The sequence below is a fragment of the Gordionus sp. m RMFG-2023 genome, chromosome 1 (assembly GCF_954871325.1).
Source record: "Gordionus sp. m RMFG-2023 chromosome 1, tfGorSpeb1-WG-v2, whole genome shotgun sequence".
NCBI classification, from domain to species: Eukaryota; Metazoa; Nematomorpha; class Gordioida; order Chordodea; family Parachordodidae; genus Gordionus; species Gordionus sp. m RMFG-2023.
This window is the reverse complement of record NC_088775.1, coordinates 83,384,084-83,402,281: the sequence shown is the minus strand read 5'-3', so window position 1 is coordinate 83,402,281 and position 18,198 is coordinate 83,384,084. Positions and strand designations below refer to the sequence as shown.

General features: G+C 26.1%; 1 protein-coding gene and 2 long non-coding RNA genes across 3 annotated transcripts; 2 read left to right on the top strand and 1 right to left on the bottom strand.

Annotated features, from left to right (window-relative positions):
* Positions 1-6,215: 6,215 nt before the first annotated feature.
* Positions 6,216-7,002, bottom strand: LOC135932058 (probable RNA-binding protein EIF1AD). Its single transcript, XM_065469400.1, has 4 exons — positions 6,819-7,002; positions 6,670-6,778; positions 6,515-6,623; positions 6,216-6,391 (listed from the first exon to the last, which is right to left on the bottom strand). Exons 1-4 carry the CDS (start codon positions 6,903-6,905, stop codon positions 6,313-6,315), a joined length of 384 nt encoding a protein of 127 aa, XP_065325472.1. The 5' UTR covers positions 6,906-7,002; the 3' UTR covers positions 6,216-6,312.
* A 1,689-nt stretch (positions 7,003-8,691) lies between these two features.
* Positions 8,692-9,076, top strand: LOC135922038 (uncharacterized). Its single transcript, XR_010570716.1, has 3 exons — positions 8,692-8,776; positions 8,816-8,837; positions 8,939-9,076. It is a non-coding gene; the product is annotated as an uncharacterized LOC135922038 (long non-coding RNA).
* An 8,383-nt stretch (positions 9,077-17,459) lies between these two features.
* Positions 17,460-17,931, top strand: LOC135922447 (uncharacterized). The gene is made up of 3 exons (XR_010570908.1): positions 17,460-17,492; positions 17,533-17,714; positions 17,797-17,931. It is a non-coding gene; the product is annotated as an uncharacterized LOC135922447 (long non-coding RNA).
* Positions 17,932-18,198: the final 267 nt, after the last annotated feature.

Genomic DNA, 18,198 nt, shown 5'->3' with positions numbered 1-18,198 from the left:
TTCAGCCTTATATATATTATAAAAAAGTTAATCCTTTAATCTAATAGTTTGTTATTTTAAATTGTTTTTGCGAGACCAAATTTTATAAAAATAAGATATTTTCTAAATTCGCCTTTTTAAAGCTACATTAAATATCAGCAATATTGGGAAAATATCTTGTCTTCTATATGTGATACATTTAATATAAATTGGAAAATTTGATAATCTCTGCTTAAAAGATAAGTAATAATAATGATGTAATTTACTTGCATTTAAAATTATAAAAGGCAATTTTATAATTTATACTAAGATATAGTGGCCTTATTTCGTGTTGTTGGTATTATTAACTTTCAAAAGAAAGATGGAGGGCCTTACATTAATCAGAGGATAAATCGCTCTACCTTTTTTTTAATAAAAAAACATTGTTTATTGATAAGTTTTTTTAAAATTGTTTTTTTTTAATATTGTTCAAATGTAGAAAATATTTGATGTGGGTTAAAAAAAAATTAAGTGAGAGATTTGCAATAATTCTGCAGATATGAGGGAAAAATTAGAGTCCTTGTTTTGAATAGAAATCAGCTGAATGCCATTTTGGTTACTTTTTCACGAGGTTTGGACCTGTTATAAAAAATATAGAAATTAATATTTTTTAAAATATGCTCCATCTTGCCGAAATATATTTGTCACTTTATTTTCATATTTTATCTTATTACTATTATAAAGATGATTTATTTATATAATTAATTTTCTACATTCATTAAAATATGAATTTTCAAACAATAATTTATTATTTTTATATTATATCTTTTTGGAAAATGTTATATCTTGTAATTTATATGCGATGCGATTTAAATAAATCTTCAAATATATATTAATAATATATTTTAAAAAACATATCTATTATGTTACTTCTCACATATATGTATCGTAACAGTATATTAAAATTTCTTCTGATAAAAACTAAAATTAATATCCCCGTCTTTTTAATTCGATTTACTTTTTTTATGTTAATTTCATACATTCCATGCTTCTCTCATACTACTATCTCGATATTGAATTCCCTACACCCCAAAAGCTTTGTAATTACTTACATCTAGGTTGTTATTTTTTTCAATGCTCTCGGCATCTGATGTACTCATACACCAATGCCACGATTTCTTTCGTCTTTCATAATATTTCAACTACTAAATTCCATTATTACTTCATTACCATTTATCTTATCCTTCATCGTTATGGATTCTTTTGTTCACCATTTTCGCTTCATATCAATCTTTTGTTTTTTCGTATTTTAACCTCTCCTTTTCTCGTTTGGCGTCAATTTTTGCTCTTCACTAATTTAAAGCCTCCTTCAATTCCTATTATTCCCCCTTTTTCGTTAATAGTGAGTTGTCGCGTTTAGGTTAGGTTTATTGTGATTATTGTTACAATAACGTAAAATTTGTTTATTTGTGTTTGTATCAGAAAATAATATGTTATGTTGGTGTGCATATATTATACAGTATGGTATGATTTGGTTTGTGTGTATATCAATATGGTATATTTTTATACATATTTCCGCATTGAAAAATTTATTTTAAAGAAAAGATGAAATTATTAATTAATATTACCATTCTCTGATCTTGAAACTGAATTATATAAAATTTTATAATAGGAAATATATAACTTAAATTTACAAATAATCGTGACTAATTAAGGTGAAGGAAAATGAAAATCCAAAATTTATAATATATAAAATATAACAAAATTCGATTCTTTATTTTCGCTTTCAGAATTCTATTCTGTTCTTTAGAGTTAGATGTACTTTTGTTAATCCTTTCTTATCAACTTTTATATTTGTCTATTATTTGTCTTTTCTATTTTTCAATTCCTTCTTCTCCCTTTTCCCCATCGTGTTTCTTTTACTTTCCTCTTCTTACTCTTAAATTTGTCTTCTATCTCCATCTTTTACTTTCTTTCCCCCCTTTTTTCAATTCGAATGATTCCAATATTAGAGTCGTTCTTCGATGAATACTACTATTGTACCTTTCGTATTAGTTATTTACTACTTTATTTTTTTTTTCAATTTGAATCCTTCGAGTTGAATACTTATTCTAATTATTCGCCCAACTATGTTATTTGCCCCTCTTCTTACTCTTAAATTTGTCTTCTATCTCCATCTTTTACCTTTCCCCCTTTTTTCAATTCGAATGATTCCAATATTAGAGTCGTTCTTCGATGAATACTACTATTGTACCTTTCGTATTAGTTATTTACTACTTTATTTTTTTTTTCAATTTGAATCCTTCGAGTTGAATACTTATTCTAATTATTCGCCCAACTATGTTATTTGCCCCTCTTCTTACTCTTAAATTTGTCTTCTATCTCCATCTTTTACCTTTCCCCCTTTTTTCAATTCGAATGATTCCAATATTAGAGTCGTTCTTCGATGAATACTACTATTGTACCTTTCGTATTAGTTATTTACTACTTTATTTTTTTATTCAATTTGAATCCTTCGAGTTGAATACTTATTCTAATTATTCGCCCAACTATGTTATTTGCCCAACGCTCAATTCAATTATTCTATTCTTCCGATTCTCCTAAATCAAATATTCAATTACATATTTTGACCCTTACGACTATACTTATATTTTGAATGCATTTATTCTTTCATTATTAGTCATTGGAACTGCTTGATTAACTTCTTTTCTTATTCTCTTCCTCTTCATTACCCCTCATGCCTGGGCATACCTCATAGTTCTTCAATATCTCTATATCTCCATACAAACCCTAATAATTACTCTAAAATCTTCCAAAATTACCATTCCAAGATATTACATTCCCAAACATTTAAATCTTTTCTGATATTTCCTTTCTTTACTATTTTCATTTCAAAACTTCAATATTTAACTTTTCTTTACTACATAATTATTTTTCCCATAATTTCTAAAAATATTCCCATGATAATATATATTCGCCTTCCATATCTATCCTTCCTTTTACCCCCTTTATATGATTCTCAATTTAAAATCATTATTCCCTAATTGTGAGAATTCTATCAAAATCCGTCATTTTGATTCTCACTCCTTCTTTTAATTTATTATTTTATTAAATTTTATATAAGAAAATTTAATCCTAATAGAATTATCATCCTTCTAATTTTTTCTCAAAGTTCCGAGTTATTCCTAAAATTTAGTTATATAATCTTTATTATTTCTCGTATATTGGAAATTCCGTGTTTTACTAAATTTATATCTGATTTAGGTTTATCTGTACTATGATGTACACTAATTCCATTGTTTTACCAGAACAATTATAGTAATGTAGGCTTATATGTGCTCTGACGCACTCCTATAAAAATTATTCAACCAGAATTAAATATAATAATTTCCCTTATTTTCCTTCCTTTACCTTAATTACAAATATAGGGTTATCTCTACTAAGACTCACGCCTATATTTTGTTCCGGCTGATAAATTATGATAAAGGCAATTCTTTATTTATACCTTTACCTTAATTTTCCTAAATTGTAGGCTTATTTGTCATACGCCTAATTTATTCTGGCTCCACAATTGTAATAAAAACAAACTTCTTTAATTTCTTATTCTCCTTTATTAACTCCTAAAATTTTAGTTATTATTCTTTATTCCCTTCCTCACAATCCTTTTGTATTAGGTTCTAATTTTATTATAACTATTATTCCGATAATTTTTTTTCTTATTTTATTTATCACCTATTACCAAATTTATTTCCATATACTAATTATTTGGTTAATCTATTATAATTTTTTATCCTATCTATATATATATGTATTTTTTTTAAATTATTTTCTTTATTTCTTTTTTTCCCTTTATTATATATTTTAAATTAATATATTCTATATAAATCTTTATTTGAATCTCAGCAATCTCCCCTTATTTCATTTCCTATATTTTCTTTTTATAAAGTTCCCCCTTTAATATTCAAATTAATTCTTCTTACATATATAGTTTCGAATTAATAATTTGATTTTATATATTCATAATACTCTTTCTCCCTATATAACTATGTACCTATAATTTCCCCAATTTATTGTCATTATATTTATATCCTATGGATCCCTTACTTTTCTTCTCAAAATAATATGTAAGGTTCGAGAATAGAGGTTCAAACCTTTCTTATATCTATGCGCAAAATCTCCATGTTTACATAATATTGGCTAAAATCTTAATCGGGCTTTTAACAACACAAAGTAAATTTGTCCACCAAAGAAATCGGTATATTAGTTAATTTTTTTTATTGATATTACACATTTAGTAAATAAAATTGAGATTTTTTAAAAAAATGAAGAAATAATTAATAGAGCCAACATTCCAAAATGACTTCTATTTAATCATCCTTTTTTTTTAAATACGAATAAATTTATAATAATACTGTATTAGATATGCGTCGAATTTTCAACCCTGTTGACTTGGAACCGTTGTGTCCCAAATCTAATGATATTTATAAATATTGAAGAAATAAATAACATAAGCTATAATGTAAAATGAAAATCGTGTTCTAACTAAATCATTTTTCGACATTATTAAAAAAAAAATTTTTTTTAAATTAATAAATTTGATAAAAAATTTTTCAAATTTATTTATTTGGGTAATTTTAATGAAAAAATAAATTAGTAATATTAAATGACGTTATTTTTAGTATTTTATTCTCGTTTTTTTTGTAAAAAAAATAATGAAAGATTTTGAACATGTTTCATAATTTTATTAATTTGCGAAAATCTACAAATTTTGAGGTTTTTTCAAAACATTTAGGACACAGCCTTGAAATATTTTCGAGATACATTTTATTCAAAAAGAAATTGGCCTAATATTTGCATGACCTGACGAAAATAAATGCAATAATCTGCCAAAGATTTAAATTAAATTAATATGATGGACTACGACAATATCTCTGTGTAGATATTCCTGATGAAAAAATTCTTTAAATGTGTGGATTACTTTATCCTACTTCCAAGTGTGTAGAGGGAAATCATGGCAGAAAAACAAACGAGTTTAAGAGAATAATTTGTCAAATTTAATGTTCATAAATATTATGAACCTTCAATATTGGAATAGATTCTAGATCCATGTATCAAAATATGTAAAATAAATCATCTTGCCTAAATGAAATCCTTTTAAAGAAAAATGCAGCATAATGAAATGAAAGATTTATGGCAATTGTTTTTAATCATATTTATATAAATTTCAATGATGTATTAAATTTTTTAGATTATTTTTAAAATATAATACATTATAGAATTTATTCATATATATAATTTTTAAAATATTCTTTATTATATTTTCTGCTAATATAAAAATAGTACCCACCCCACCAAGTTTTCAAGCAACTCACCACTGATGCTAAGCTTTTTAATTTTTTTTTGCCTCACCCAAATAAAAAAATTTCATTTTGAAACAGGTATTCTTGCACAGAAATAGAAATTAATAAAAAGTTATTCTTTAAATAGTTTAAGGTAATAATTGCATTAAGTACACCTTTCCCAGTTATGTAATCCAAACTACACGTGGATACCTCTTAACCAATAATTGGGTAAAGGAAGAAAGCCATTATAAATTAACATCATCCTATATTGCTGTAAATCTTTAAAAATAAATTATTTAAAAAATTCTAAATTACTAAAAAGATATTTAAATGAACCTTATAAAAATTAACTGGTATAACTCAAATTAATTTTCAAAATAGCAATTATTTGTAATTAATTAATTTTTAAATTTTAATTTAAAAAAATTTTATACTGGTAAATTTGTTATTGTTGTTAAAATAGAAGTAACTTTTATAAAGTAATTAGTTACATTGCAACTTAATCAGGCTTTCATAAATAAATGTTATACAGGAGAACTTGACATTAGTATTGTTAAACAGCTCAATTTGAGCCGATTTATAAAAACGGCTAACTTAATATTTTATCCAGAAAAATATTATGCTAGCCTAAAGATTTTGCTCATAGATGGTACATAGGATTGAACATCTATTGGCGAAATCTCAACACTTAGGCAATATTTTCCTGGAATGTTAAGTTAGCCGTTTTTAAAAATCGGATCAAATCAAGCCGTTTAACAACACTACTTGACATAAGTAAGAAAATATAATTAATAATCATTCATTTAAAATTGAGATATCATACAAAATAAATTTTTTTTATTATTTTTGTTGTTACAATAGTTAAGTTTTTTTACAAAAATTAGCTAACTACAGTCACAAAAAATGTAACTCACCTTCTTAGGAAATTTTATTCAAGATTAAAGTATAATTTAAAAAAAAAGTATCAATTTTTTGCAATTAACATTATTCAAAGAAATTGATTAACAAAATATTAATTTTCATCATTTTGGTTTTTTTCCTCATTTTCATTGTTTTCACCATTTATTTCATTTTCAATAAATCCATGAGGCCTGAATTATTAAAGAAGTATAAATTTATAAATAGAAATAGGGGTAAGAATAATTAAAATATCAATTATTTATTAGAAAATGCTTAAATTATATATTTTTTATTGATTTTATCAAAAATCTTACCAAAATCCAGATTTTTTAATGTTTTTGATTTGATCTTTAAATAATATAGCCACAATTTCTGCTTTCACCTTATTGCCTTCAATTATAGGTTCAACTAATAGGTAATTTCCTAAGTTACTAATGATTATAAACCTTTAGAATATTATAAATTATACCTCTAATAATCCATATATTTTTTCTGAATTTTGTGGGCATACTAACGATGAATATATTACTTTCAGAATCAATGACTTCGTGTAAATTATTTCCAATACTTTTCATTACCTATAATTTTACTTGTTTGAATAATTTGAAAACTATTTACTTTAACTATCTTTTGATGGGGTTCAGGCATATCATAATTTCCTAAAACTTCCTTAACAACAAACTTTTTTTTAGTAGCTTTAGACATCTATCTGAATCATATGTTCTATTTGCCATAAATGATTAGAAAACAGAAATTGCCTCATTGTCAAGCTTGCACTCATTTTTTATGTAAAAATGGCATAATCTCGAATCAAATTTAAAGGTCTAAAACATTTAATTTATTTTTCTGGATAAATCGAGTTACGTTAATAAATATAAAAAGGATTGTAAATTTTTGTCGTAGACATAGATTATAAATAAATTTTATCTCATGGCTATTATATAAGTGCAGGATACGATAGAGTTAATCGTGTAGCCAGTGGGAGGAGGGTGATAGAGAGAGATAAATTCCATACCCCTAGCAAGAATTTGTGAAAAAATATAAAAGGGCTTTATGAATTATGAATTGCAAAGTATTCTATTTCAAACAGGTTATATTCTATTCTAAATAGCAAAAGGTTAGAATTAATTTAAATAATCTAACAAAAATTTAAATTTTATTTACATACATTTTTTCAAACCTTAAACACTTTAGTATATAAGATAATTTTATCAAACAAGTGTATCTTGAAGTGTTTTATTAAATAAAAGGTAAGTAAAAGTAAAAGTAAATTTAATACAAAATATCACGTATATATATATCATGAATTCAATCCTTCAGGTTATATAATTTACAAACGAAAAGTTAATATTATATTCAATTTAAATTCAATTTATATTACAGTTCTCCCCACTATAAATTGAATTCATCGTGATATCGTAATGGGGGTTTCGAAACTCTTTTTTCAAGAGTTGTATTCTCATGTTCTGCCTTTTCCACTTCTTCGGTCAACGTAACGGGTATTTCCTTCTCTTGTGTATGTGCATCCCTCAATTGATCTGCATGCTTGTTTTTAACGATCCCCTCTGATTCCACATCGTACAATATTGCGCTTTTTCGTTGTAACACTTTTCCTTCATGCCACCCTGCTGTCCTTTCGTTTGCTATCCAAACTTTTTGCTGCTCTACAAACTCCCGAGGTTCAACACTTCTATCTTTGTAGTACTTTTGTTTCCATAGAGCGTTTTCCGTCCTTTCTCTCGTTGATAATTTCCACTGATCCAATGTCGTCCTAAGCGACCTTCCAAACATCATCTCGGCAGGAGATTTACCAGTAGTTGCATTGGGAGTATTACGGTGAGTAATTAAAACATTTGCTAAATTTAACTGGTCCGGAGTCCCACATCTCCTTCCAGCATAGAAACGCGTCTTTATCGTCCGTATATATCGTTCAGCCAAACCATTCGATTTGGGGCTATAAGGGGCCGATCTAAAATGTTTTATATTGTTTTTAAAAAGAAACGTTTTGAATTCAGATCCAGTAAACTGAGTACCGTTATCTGAGACAATGTAGCGAGGTAACCCAAATCTAGCGAAATAATTACGCAGATTATTTATTACACTCGCCGAATTAATATGTGTTAAAATTGCAACTTCAACCCATTTGGTAAAAGCGTCTACGCAAATTAACCAATATTTTCCAGATACGGGGCCTGTCAAATCAATGTGTAATCGTTCCCAACAGCGTCTACATGGCAGGGGGGGGTAGGAGACAAATGCCTCCAAAATATATTAGCATTTTTGGGGGTAGGTATCGATTTTAAGGGGTTGATATTAATTTTTTGGGGGTAGGCATTATTTTTTTGGGGGTAGGTATTGATTTTTGGTGGGTAATTTTTGATTTGAATTATAATCTTTTTTTAATCCATTAATTGATACGATTATGATGGTTATCGTTTGATTTTCTGAAAAATGTCAATTAAAGTAAAGATATTTGTCAATTAATAAATAATATAAATTTTCTTTGTCAACGATTTTCATTTAGCATTTTATCAAGTTAATATTTACACATTTCCTATTTGGTACTTTTCTTAGAGGTTAATATATTTATATTATGTTTTTTAATAAATTTATAGATTTTAGCAGGATAAATTTTAGGTAATTTTTTGAGTCATGCATAAAAACATATATCAGCAAGCAAAGAATAATAAAAAACATAATGTGTAAAAAATTATATTATAATAATTATTTCTTTCTAGATGCCAAGTAACAAAACCATATTTAAAGTTAAGTGCAATATTAAAAATTGCAAAACTTCTAAAATAAGAAGTGACAAGATACATGAACATTATAAACATAAACATCCTCATGTCAAGCCAGCTGATATGAAATTTACAAAGGTAGCCATCAAAAGAGATAATAATAATTGGGTATCTTTAAATTGTGATATTCCATATAATATCACAAATGGAGTTGAACCCCAGTTGCAAAAAAAGACAATAACATCTTACTTCCAAAAAGTAATATTTTTATTTATTATTGTAACTATAAATTTGTGAATTAATAGAAAGTGATTTAAAATTTTACCAGAATAATATTAATATTAGAGTAGTCAGGGTATAGAGAAAATAAATTATATATATTATTATTTAATGTTTTTTAACTGTTTATCACACTATTTTTATATCTATATATACTTTATAAAGTTCAATTTAACAATATGTTTAATAAGTTAATAATAATAATTTAAAACCAAAGTATTAAAAAAACTTATTAAGTTAATATAATGTAGTAAAATAAGGTAATGTTAATTTCTAGGAATTTTTAAATTTAAATCTTTTCATCTTTAATTGAATTAAGACTTCAAATTCTTTTACTTTTTTTAAATATAAATCTTATAAAATATGATTTGGAATCAACTATTTTCAAAATGTTATCTGTGTGAGTTTCATCCCCTTTATTTACATTATGTGTTATATTAGGTATGTTTATTATCATTGTTTTATTTAGCTATTAGAATTTCTTTAGATAATATACTTTCATCATGAATTTCACAATTTTATTTATACTTAATATTGTTTTTATTTTTATAGTCATTATAATATTGTTTTATGATTTCTTCATGTGATCGCAGTTTTATATTAATCTGCATCTATCATGCCTATGAATCTTTCAAGTATATTTTAAAAATGTTTTTACAGATCTAACAAAGTCATATTGATGTTTATGATTATTGCGTTTAAAATATGTGAATTCCCTTTGTATTCTACATTCACTTGTGCTTTACCTAGTGTTGTTAATTGGTTGGTTGTATATAACCAAGACCCGGGGTTTTGGTCTAAAAATCGACTAAACCAGCTCTGAGCACGAACCCCGAGCACAAACCCTTGGTTCAGACCCGTGGTCGGACCCTTGGTTCAGACCCGGGGTTGTTTTTATTGTTAGATAAAATAGCCCTGCAAACAAGTCAGATTCGGGATTAAAAAATTTATATCTGGTCGAGTTATGGTTTAATTTATAAAATCCAAAATTATAGTTAACTGAGAATAAACCAAAGAAGATACTATAAAATTTAATATAAAAATTAAAATGCTTTTTATTTAAAAAAAATTAAATATTTTCAGACTCAGGGCTAAAGAAAGGAGGAATGTGCTAGTAGTGCCTAAAATATATTAGGTTAGTAAATAATAGAATATTATATTAACACCTGAAACTGGAGATAGATTCAAAATACTAGCGATAGTAAAATTTGACATTTAAAAAAATGGAAATATAGTTTTTTTAAAAAGAATTATAAAATATAGAAGTTTAAAATTAAAATTGTCGCAAATTTAAGAAAGAATTATTATAGGTTTTAATGTAAGTTAATTACCGGAAGTTTTTAAAAATATAATGTTTTTCTCAAAAAAATTTTTCAAGTTTTTAAAAGTTTTTTTAAAAAAGGATGTATTTTTCTCAACAAGTTTTTACAATAATTACGGAAAGTTAAATTGAAGTGTGGGGGCTTCCGTTATGGAATGGTTGGTGGCACATCTCGATGATTTTTGGTATGCGTTATTTTAAGTTTTATTTAATTTTAAAACCAAAAAAAAATAAGAATTATCTGAAAACCCTAAATTCGAATTTTCTTTCACTTATGTTTATTAAGAAATTATCAAATTTCTTATCCTGATTTCCATTCTTTAGATAACTAATAAAAGTAACATTAATATATTGTAATAATACTTTAAATTTAAAAAAATTTATAATGTGCATTTAAAAAAAAAATTATTCTAAAAATCTTAGAAAATTTTTATTCTCATTTTCCCACTTAAACTTGGGTCCAAAACATAAAAAAATTATATTCGATATATAACTTTGACGTAAATCTTCATTAAAGTTTAAAAACTCTTCTTATCTTATTATTAAAAAAATTTTATCAAAATGTTTTTACAATCTATATAAGAATGTTTTTTCACATTATGAAAATGTGTTACAACATATTAATTCTTTCTCTCTTTCAGTTTATATAAATCATCAATAAAACTTTTTATAAATATTTTTTTTAAAGATATTGTATATTATTATTTTATTACATTATGTGATTTTTTTACAATATGTATTTATATAACACACCAGCCACCACGCTATAAGAAATTATATGATAATATTTCATTTTCAAGGGTTAAAAAAAAATTATTTTTTATTTTCAACACTATTGTGATTAATGTAGAATAAAATAATAAAGCTTTTTTTATTTATAATTACAGTATTAAAAGACTTTAAATATTACACAATTTCTTTAAAAAACGGAAGTTTTATATTTCCTTAAAATAATTTTTTTATTACGAAAAATACTCCCCCCCCCCTTCTCCATAAGCTTCTCTCTGCTACTATATATAGGAATAAAAATATTATTAATTTTCATTTAAAAAATTATTTATTCTACAATTTTTTATAATAAACATGTTAAACAATTTCGATGAGTCTGAGTATTTTTTCAATGATATAAATTCAACCTCTACACCGATATCACCGATCAACATTCCAAGCGATGAGTTTTCATTATCTCAGTCAATAGGGCAAGAATTAGTCGCTTCATTTTCTACGGATTATACATTATCCAATCCAGTAGATATAAAAAATTCTTTTTTGCTAACGCCAAGGAAATCTCAGAAGAAATGCATACATTGCCAGACCAAATATAGTTACAATACATCACAAAGTACATTACTTATTATTAATTTTTGTAGTAGTTTTATTTTGTCATAAAATGAGGTATACGACGAGGCCCGGATATTTATATAAAATTAAAATAAGACCGGCCCCTCCTTTCAATATTACTTAATTGATATTATACAATTGATATGATATACAACTATTTGTCTTAAGATTTAATATGCAAGTAATTCAAAAGTCTGGTATGCAAAAATCATTCCAAAAAAATAATAATTTTATTTTTTGTGTTGCTGAAAAGCCCGAATATTGGGCTGGACGGCCTCCGGAATGTTTACCAAGCTTTAAATAATATTAAAAAATTTCAAAATAAGGTGCGTTTTTCTAGGTCCAAGTATAATCTTTAGGTTTTTTTAGTCAATTAAGTTTCCAGTGAAAATATTTTAAGCTTTTAATATAAACTGATAATTTATTTACAAGTCCAAAGTTCGAATATGAATTTTAGTTTCTTTTATATAATAATTCATTTTTTTTACTAGATTAGATTTTTAAAAAAGATTATTTGGATAAAAAATGAATATATCTACTAATTACATACATTTATTTTTTTAAACATAAAATTAAATCTTTTAAAAAATAATTTAAAATGAAAAATGGAAATGTTCTCAATTTGAACGAATGCATTTTAAATGCATTGTTTGCGTTTTGAAACTCTGCGTTGCAACGTTCAATTTGTGCGCACTATAGTTCATATTTGTAGTATTTTTAACATATATTTTTATCATCGTTATTTTTTTGTTAAGCTAATCTAAAGAGACACCTCAAGACCGTGCACTCGACAATGTTTACGGAGTTGTCTCAAATTAAAGCCCAAGATACAATGGCCGGAATAAGAAAGCCCCTTATACATGAAAACCTATATATGAACAAATTAATATTAAATTTTTTAATTAAAACCAACTGTCCATTCAATTTAGTGGATAATGAACATTTTAAGAAAATGATACACTATTTAAATAGCCATTTGAAAATTTGGTGTAGACAAACCTTCTCTAAAAATTTAGGGAAGGTTTATGAGATGTCTAAAACACATCTTATTGAAAAATTAAATAAAAATAAAAGTAAATTTTCAATAACCAGTGACGCATGGACGTCTCCTAATGGATCCTCATTCTGTTCAATTACACTACATTATATCAACCAAGAGTGGAAGATAATAAATATAATTTTGGATATGTTATCCTTCCCCCATCCCCATACAGGAGACGAAATATCATCCCTTTTGATATCATCATTAAATGATTTTAAAATTAGTGATAAAATTATGTCTATCACTCATGATAACGGGTGCAATATTATCAAGGCTGTTGAAATAATTAAGAAATATAATGAAGTAAATTTTAAAGCCGTTTTATATGGGCATCGTTGTATGGCCCATATACTTAACCTTATTGTCAAAGATGGTTTAATATATTTTGATGATAAATTATCAAATATAGAAAAGTTAGTTTCCAAATTACATATGTCGCCAAAATTGTTGCAGACATATGAATCTTTTAATGGGGCAACAAAAATACCTCTTCCCGTAAAGACAAGATGGAACAGCGTATATCTAATGCTAAAAGCCATTAATAAGGTATAAAATAAAAATATTTTTGTATATTATATCTAATTTTTTATATATATTTTTATAGAATGTCAATGCAATATTACATCTCAGCGACCTTGGATTAATTGAGACCGATTTGTCTTCAGAGAATTTTGATTTCTTCACTAATTTAGAAGAATTTCTAACTCCTTTTTATCAAATAACCGTAGAAATTAGCGCGCAATCCCCAACTATAGGGATGGCCATACTATTCTACAATGATATTCTGGAGACTTTGAAAAATCAGGAGATAGGAAATTCTGACGTTTCAATAAGAGAAGCTGCTTCATTAATGAAAAATAAATATGAAGAATATAGCCAATACATATTAACACCTCACAATTATGTTGCATCAATATTAGATCCCAGGATTAAAAATACACTTGTGGCTAATTTAAAGAAAGATGCAGCAGTTATGAATATGGCTATATTCAAAGATGTTTATGCAAAATATATCACAGAGCCATTTGATGAGTACTCATTCAATAATAATAACAATCCATCTAACCTTAAATCTATTTCATTACTGCAGGGATTGAAAAAAAGGTATATTTGATTTTGATATAATTAATATAAATTATATATTCTGATTTTTCTTTTTGAAATTTTTCTCTTTAGAAAAGTATCATCAAATGGTGATAGTGATAATCAGATATTGACCTATCTTCAGGAACCTGTAGCGCCCGAAACAACAAATGTGCTAGATTGGTGGAGAGGGAATTCAGATAGATTTCCTCATTTAGCTACGATGGCGAAAGACTTTCTATGCCAACAAACAACTTCCGTGGCATCGGAAAGAACCTTTTCTCTTGCCGGAAATACTATTACGAAATTGAGGAACAGGATGGCTCCCTCCACCCTTAAACAATGCATTTCATTATCATCCTGGGATATAGATATAATGGCTCTTCATGATGATATATGGTAAAAATTTTTATGCATAGTTGTTATTTATTTTTTAATAAATAATTCATTTTTCTAAATATATTTTAATTTTATATTTAAATATTTTTTAGGGATGGTATTATATGATGAAATCTATATCCACAACTACAAGCAGGATATATTCCTGAATCCTGATCCTGTTTATGATATTAGAAAAAATGAAAATATTAATTTTTAATATTGTATTTGTATTCTATTGTTGTAATATTAATATATATATTTATTTAATTCATCAAATTTTAAAAATAAATATATTTATACTCGTTTTTAAGTGACTTTAATGAATTAAATAAAAAAAATTTAATCAGCTTTAATTTAATACTCTTTAGCAATAGAGAGGTTTTTACAACCCTCCCCTCCCAATCTTCCTAGCAATTAGTTAGACCAAAGAACCTTGATGGATAATAGCATTCACAAAATATTTTCATTACCTTTCATGATTAATTTTAATACTGTAAAAATCTTCCTTATACACTTAATAATATAAAAATAGTTGAAATCTGAGCGATTCAATTATGAAAATTAAAATTTTTACCTAAAATGAACTTTTGGGAATTCAGTAAAAATTGTTTTGAGTTGTTTTAATTTATGTAGGAAAAAAATAGTATATGTTGAAGAAGTACCAACCTACATGTATTGTTTTGCTATTCACATTCACACCAATGTTATTAATGCTTAAATTTTTAGCTATAACGGCTCACTCAAGAATTTTGTAAAGTTAAAATAGGTATCCTATAAATCCCATAAAAGTTTAGTTGAAGATGCGTAAGTAACCGTAAACTAGTAATTATATTTGCCAAATATGAATACTTACATAAAATTATCGGTGATTTTTCCAATATTTTAATTTTACTTTCAGTTATCCAAAGAATGGAAATCCATAAGAAATTTGAATAATTTCTTAATATGAGTGAAAACTCGAATTTAGGGTTTTCAGATAATTCTTATTTGTTAGAATTTTTTATGATCAATTCGAAACACCAAATAAAAAAAACCATTTATTATTTATTTATTCTATGTAAATAAAATATTACACAATATAAATCAATTACAAATTCAATCATTTAAAGGAATGCATCGAATTCCCTCTTCAAAAAACTTTATGGTGTGAGAATAAAAATTTAAAAAATTATATGTAAAATAATTGCCTAAAATACCGTAACAATTGAAATAACTTCATTTCGGTTATTGGGTTTAGGAGGATTTGATCTATATTGATTTTTAATTAATCCGTAAAAATTTTCTATCAGATTTAATTGCGGCGAATAGGGTGGCAAAAATATGATATTTGGATAATTCTCACTAATTATTCTCGCTCGATGTTTGGAGCATTATCCATTATAAGTAATGAATTTGATGGTAAAAGTGCGAATAATTCATCCAGGTATGCCTTGAATTTTATCGCAGTAAAAGCCCCATCTATTGTGAATTTTTTCAATCCACTTATTCCTATTGTGCATAGGTTACCGGAATTTTTTAAAAATATAATGCTTTTCTCAAAAAAATTTTTCAAGTTTTTAAAAGTTTTTTTAAAAAAGGATGTATTTTTCTCAACAAGTTTTTACAATAATTACGGAAAGTTAAATTGAAGTGTCGGGGCTTCCGTTATGGGTAGAATGGTTGGTGGCACATCTCGATGATTTTTGGTATGCGTCATTTTAGGTTAATAAAAGCAACTACAACAATTAAATTTTATTTAATTTTAAAACCAAAAAAAATATAAAAAAATAAGAATTATCTGAAAACTCTAAATTCGAATTTTCTTTCACTTATGTTTATTAAGAAATTATCAAATTTCATATCCTGATTTCCTTCTTTAGATAACTAAAAGTAACATTCATATAAATAATACTTTAAATAAAAAAAATTTAAAAAAATTATTCTATTTAGAAAATTTTTATTCTCATTTTCCCACTTAAACTTGGGTCCAAAACATAAAAAAATTATATTCGATTCATAACTTTTTGACTTTAATCTTCATTAAAGTTTAAAAACTCTTATTATTAAAAAAATTTTAAAAAAATTATATCAAAAATTTTTAAAAATTTTATCAAAATGTTTTTACAATAATTATGGAAAGTTATTTAACTATATATAAGAATGTTTTTTCACATAATGAAAATGTGTCTCAACATATCATATTATTTGTAAATTCTGTGGCCACTTTGGCGAGGGTGAGGAGGGGTATTTTACAGAATAAAACTTTTAATAAATATTTTTTTTAAAGATATTGTATATTATTATTTTATTACATTATGTGATTATTTTTTTACAATCTGTATTTATATAACACACCACGCTATAAGAAATTATAATAATATTTCATTTTCATGGGTTAAAAAAAATTATTGCTTTTTTATTTATAATTAGAATAAGATTAATAAATTAATAAGGTTTATAATTTTTCTTAGTTTTCCTTATAAAAATTTTATTTTTGTATATTTCGCTACAAAATCACAAACACTAACTGTGATTAAAAAAACATGTTTACTCTTTTACCCAAGTAGAGGCTATGCAAATTAAATTTTTATTTAGCTAGAGCCCATTGTAACTTATTCTAAAACCCTATCTCAGTTATTGATATATACCAATTGATTTTTAGGCACTACTAGCCTAGCACCTTCCTCCTTTCTTTAGCCCTGAGTCTGAAAATATTTAAATTTATTTAAACAAAAAGCATTTTAATTTTTATATTAAATTTTATAGTATCTTCTTCCGTTTATTCTCAGTAAACTATAATTTTGGATTTTATAAATTAAACCATAACTCGACCAGATATAAATTTTTTAATCCCGAAACTGACTTGCTTGCAGGGCTATCTATATTATCTAACAATAAAAACAACCCTGAGTCCGAACCAAGGGTCCGACCACGGGTCTGAACCAAGGGTCCGACCACGGGTCTGAACCAAGGGTCCGACCACGAGTCTGAACCAAGGGTCCGACCACGGGTCTGAACCAAGGGTCCGACCACGGGTCTGAACCAAGGGTCCGACCACGGGTCTGAACCAAGGGTCCGACCACGGGTCAATCCCCGGTTCTAGTGAGGCACTTACTTTGCATGAGGCATTATATTTAAATAAAATTTATATAATGACTTTTGAAGGGAATAAATTATGAGGATATTCAAAGTCCAAGTCTTATTCAGCTATACAAAAAAAAGGAACCAAATGACCCTTTTCACTTTATATTATTTAGGATGACAAATATTTTGATAAATTTCATAATTGCTGTAGGCCCTTGTCAGCCATGTACAAATAAATTTCAATATCCTGTTACTAACAAGAGGTTTTAAATAATATTTATTTTCATTAATTTTTACCCATCCATTATTTCTATACCAATATATTTTTTTTTACTTTTTAAACAGGAGCATGAATATAACCTATTATAGAAAGGTTAATATAGATGGTTCCCTCAACCCCAGAAATTGGCTATCTTATAGCACTACTTTAGACAAAGTCTTTTGTCTATATTGTATTATGTTTGGTGGCCCTAAGTCCAATACTTTTTGGACTCAACATGGGGTAAAGCTTGTTCGGTATATAGAAGATGATCTGCATCCACATCCTGTAGAAAGGATCATACATGTTTTTCACAACAGAAACCACTGGGGAAAATATAAAGAAACATGTTTTTTCTAAGTTTAATGATCTTGGTCTTCCTCTTGATTATTTGGTTGGACAAAGTATGGATGGTGCAGGAAATATGAGAGGAGTATACAAAGGAATGCAGGCTTTAATATTGAAAGAGGCTCCAAAAGCCATCTATA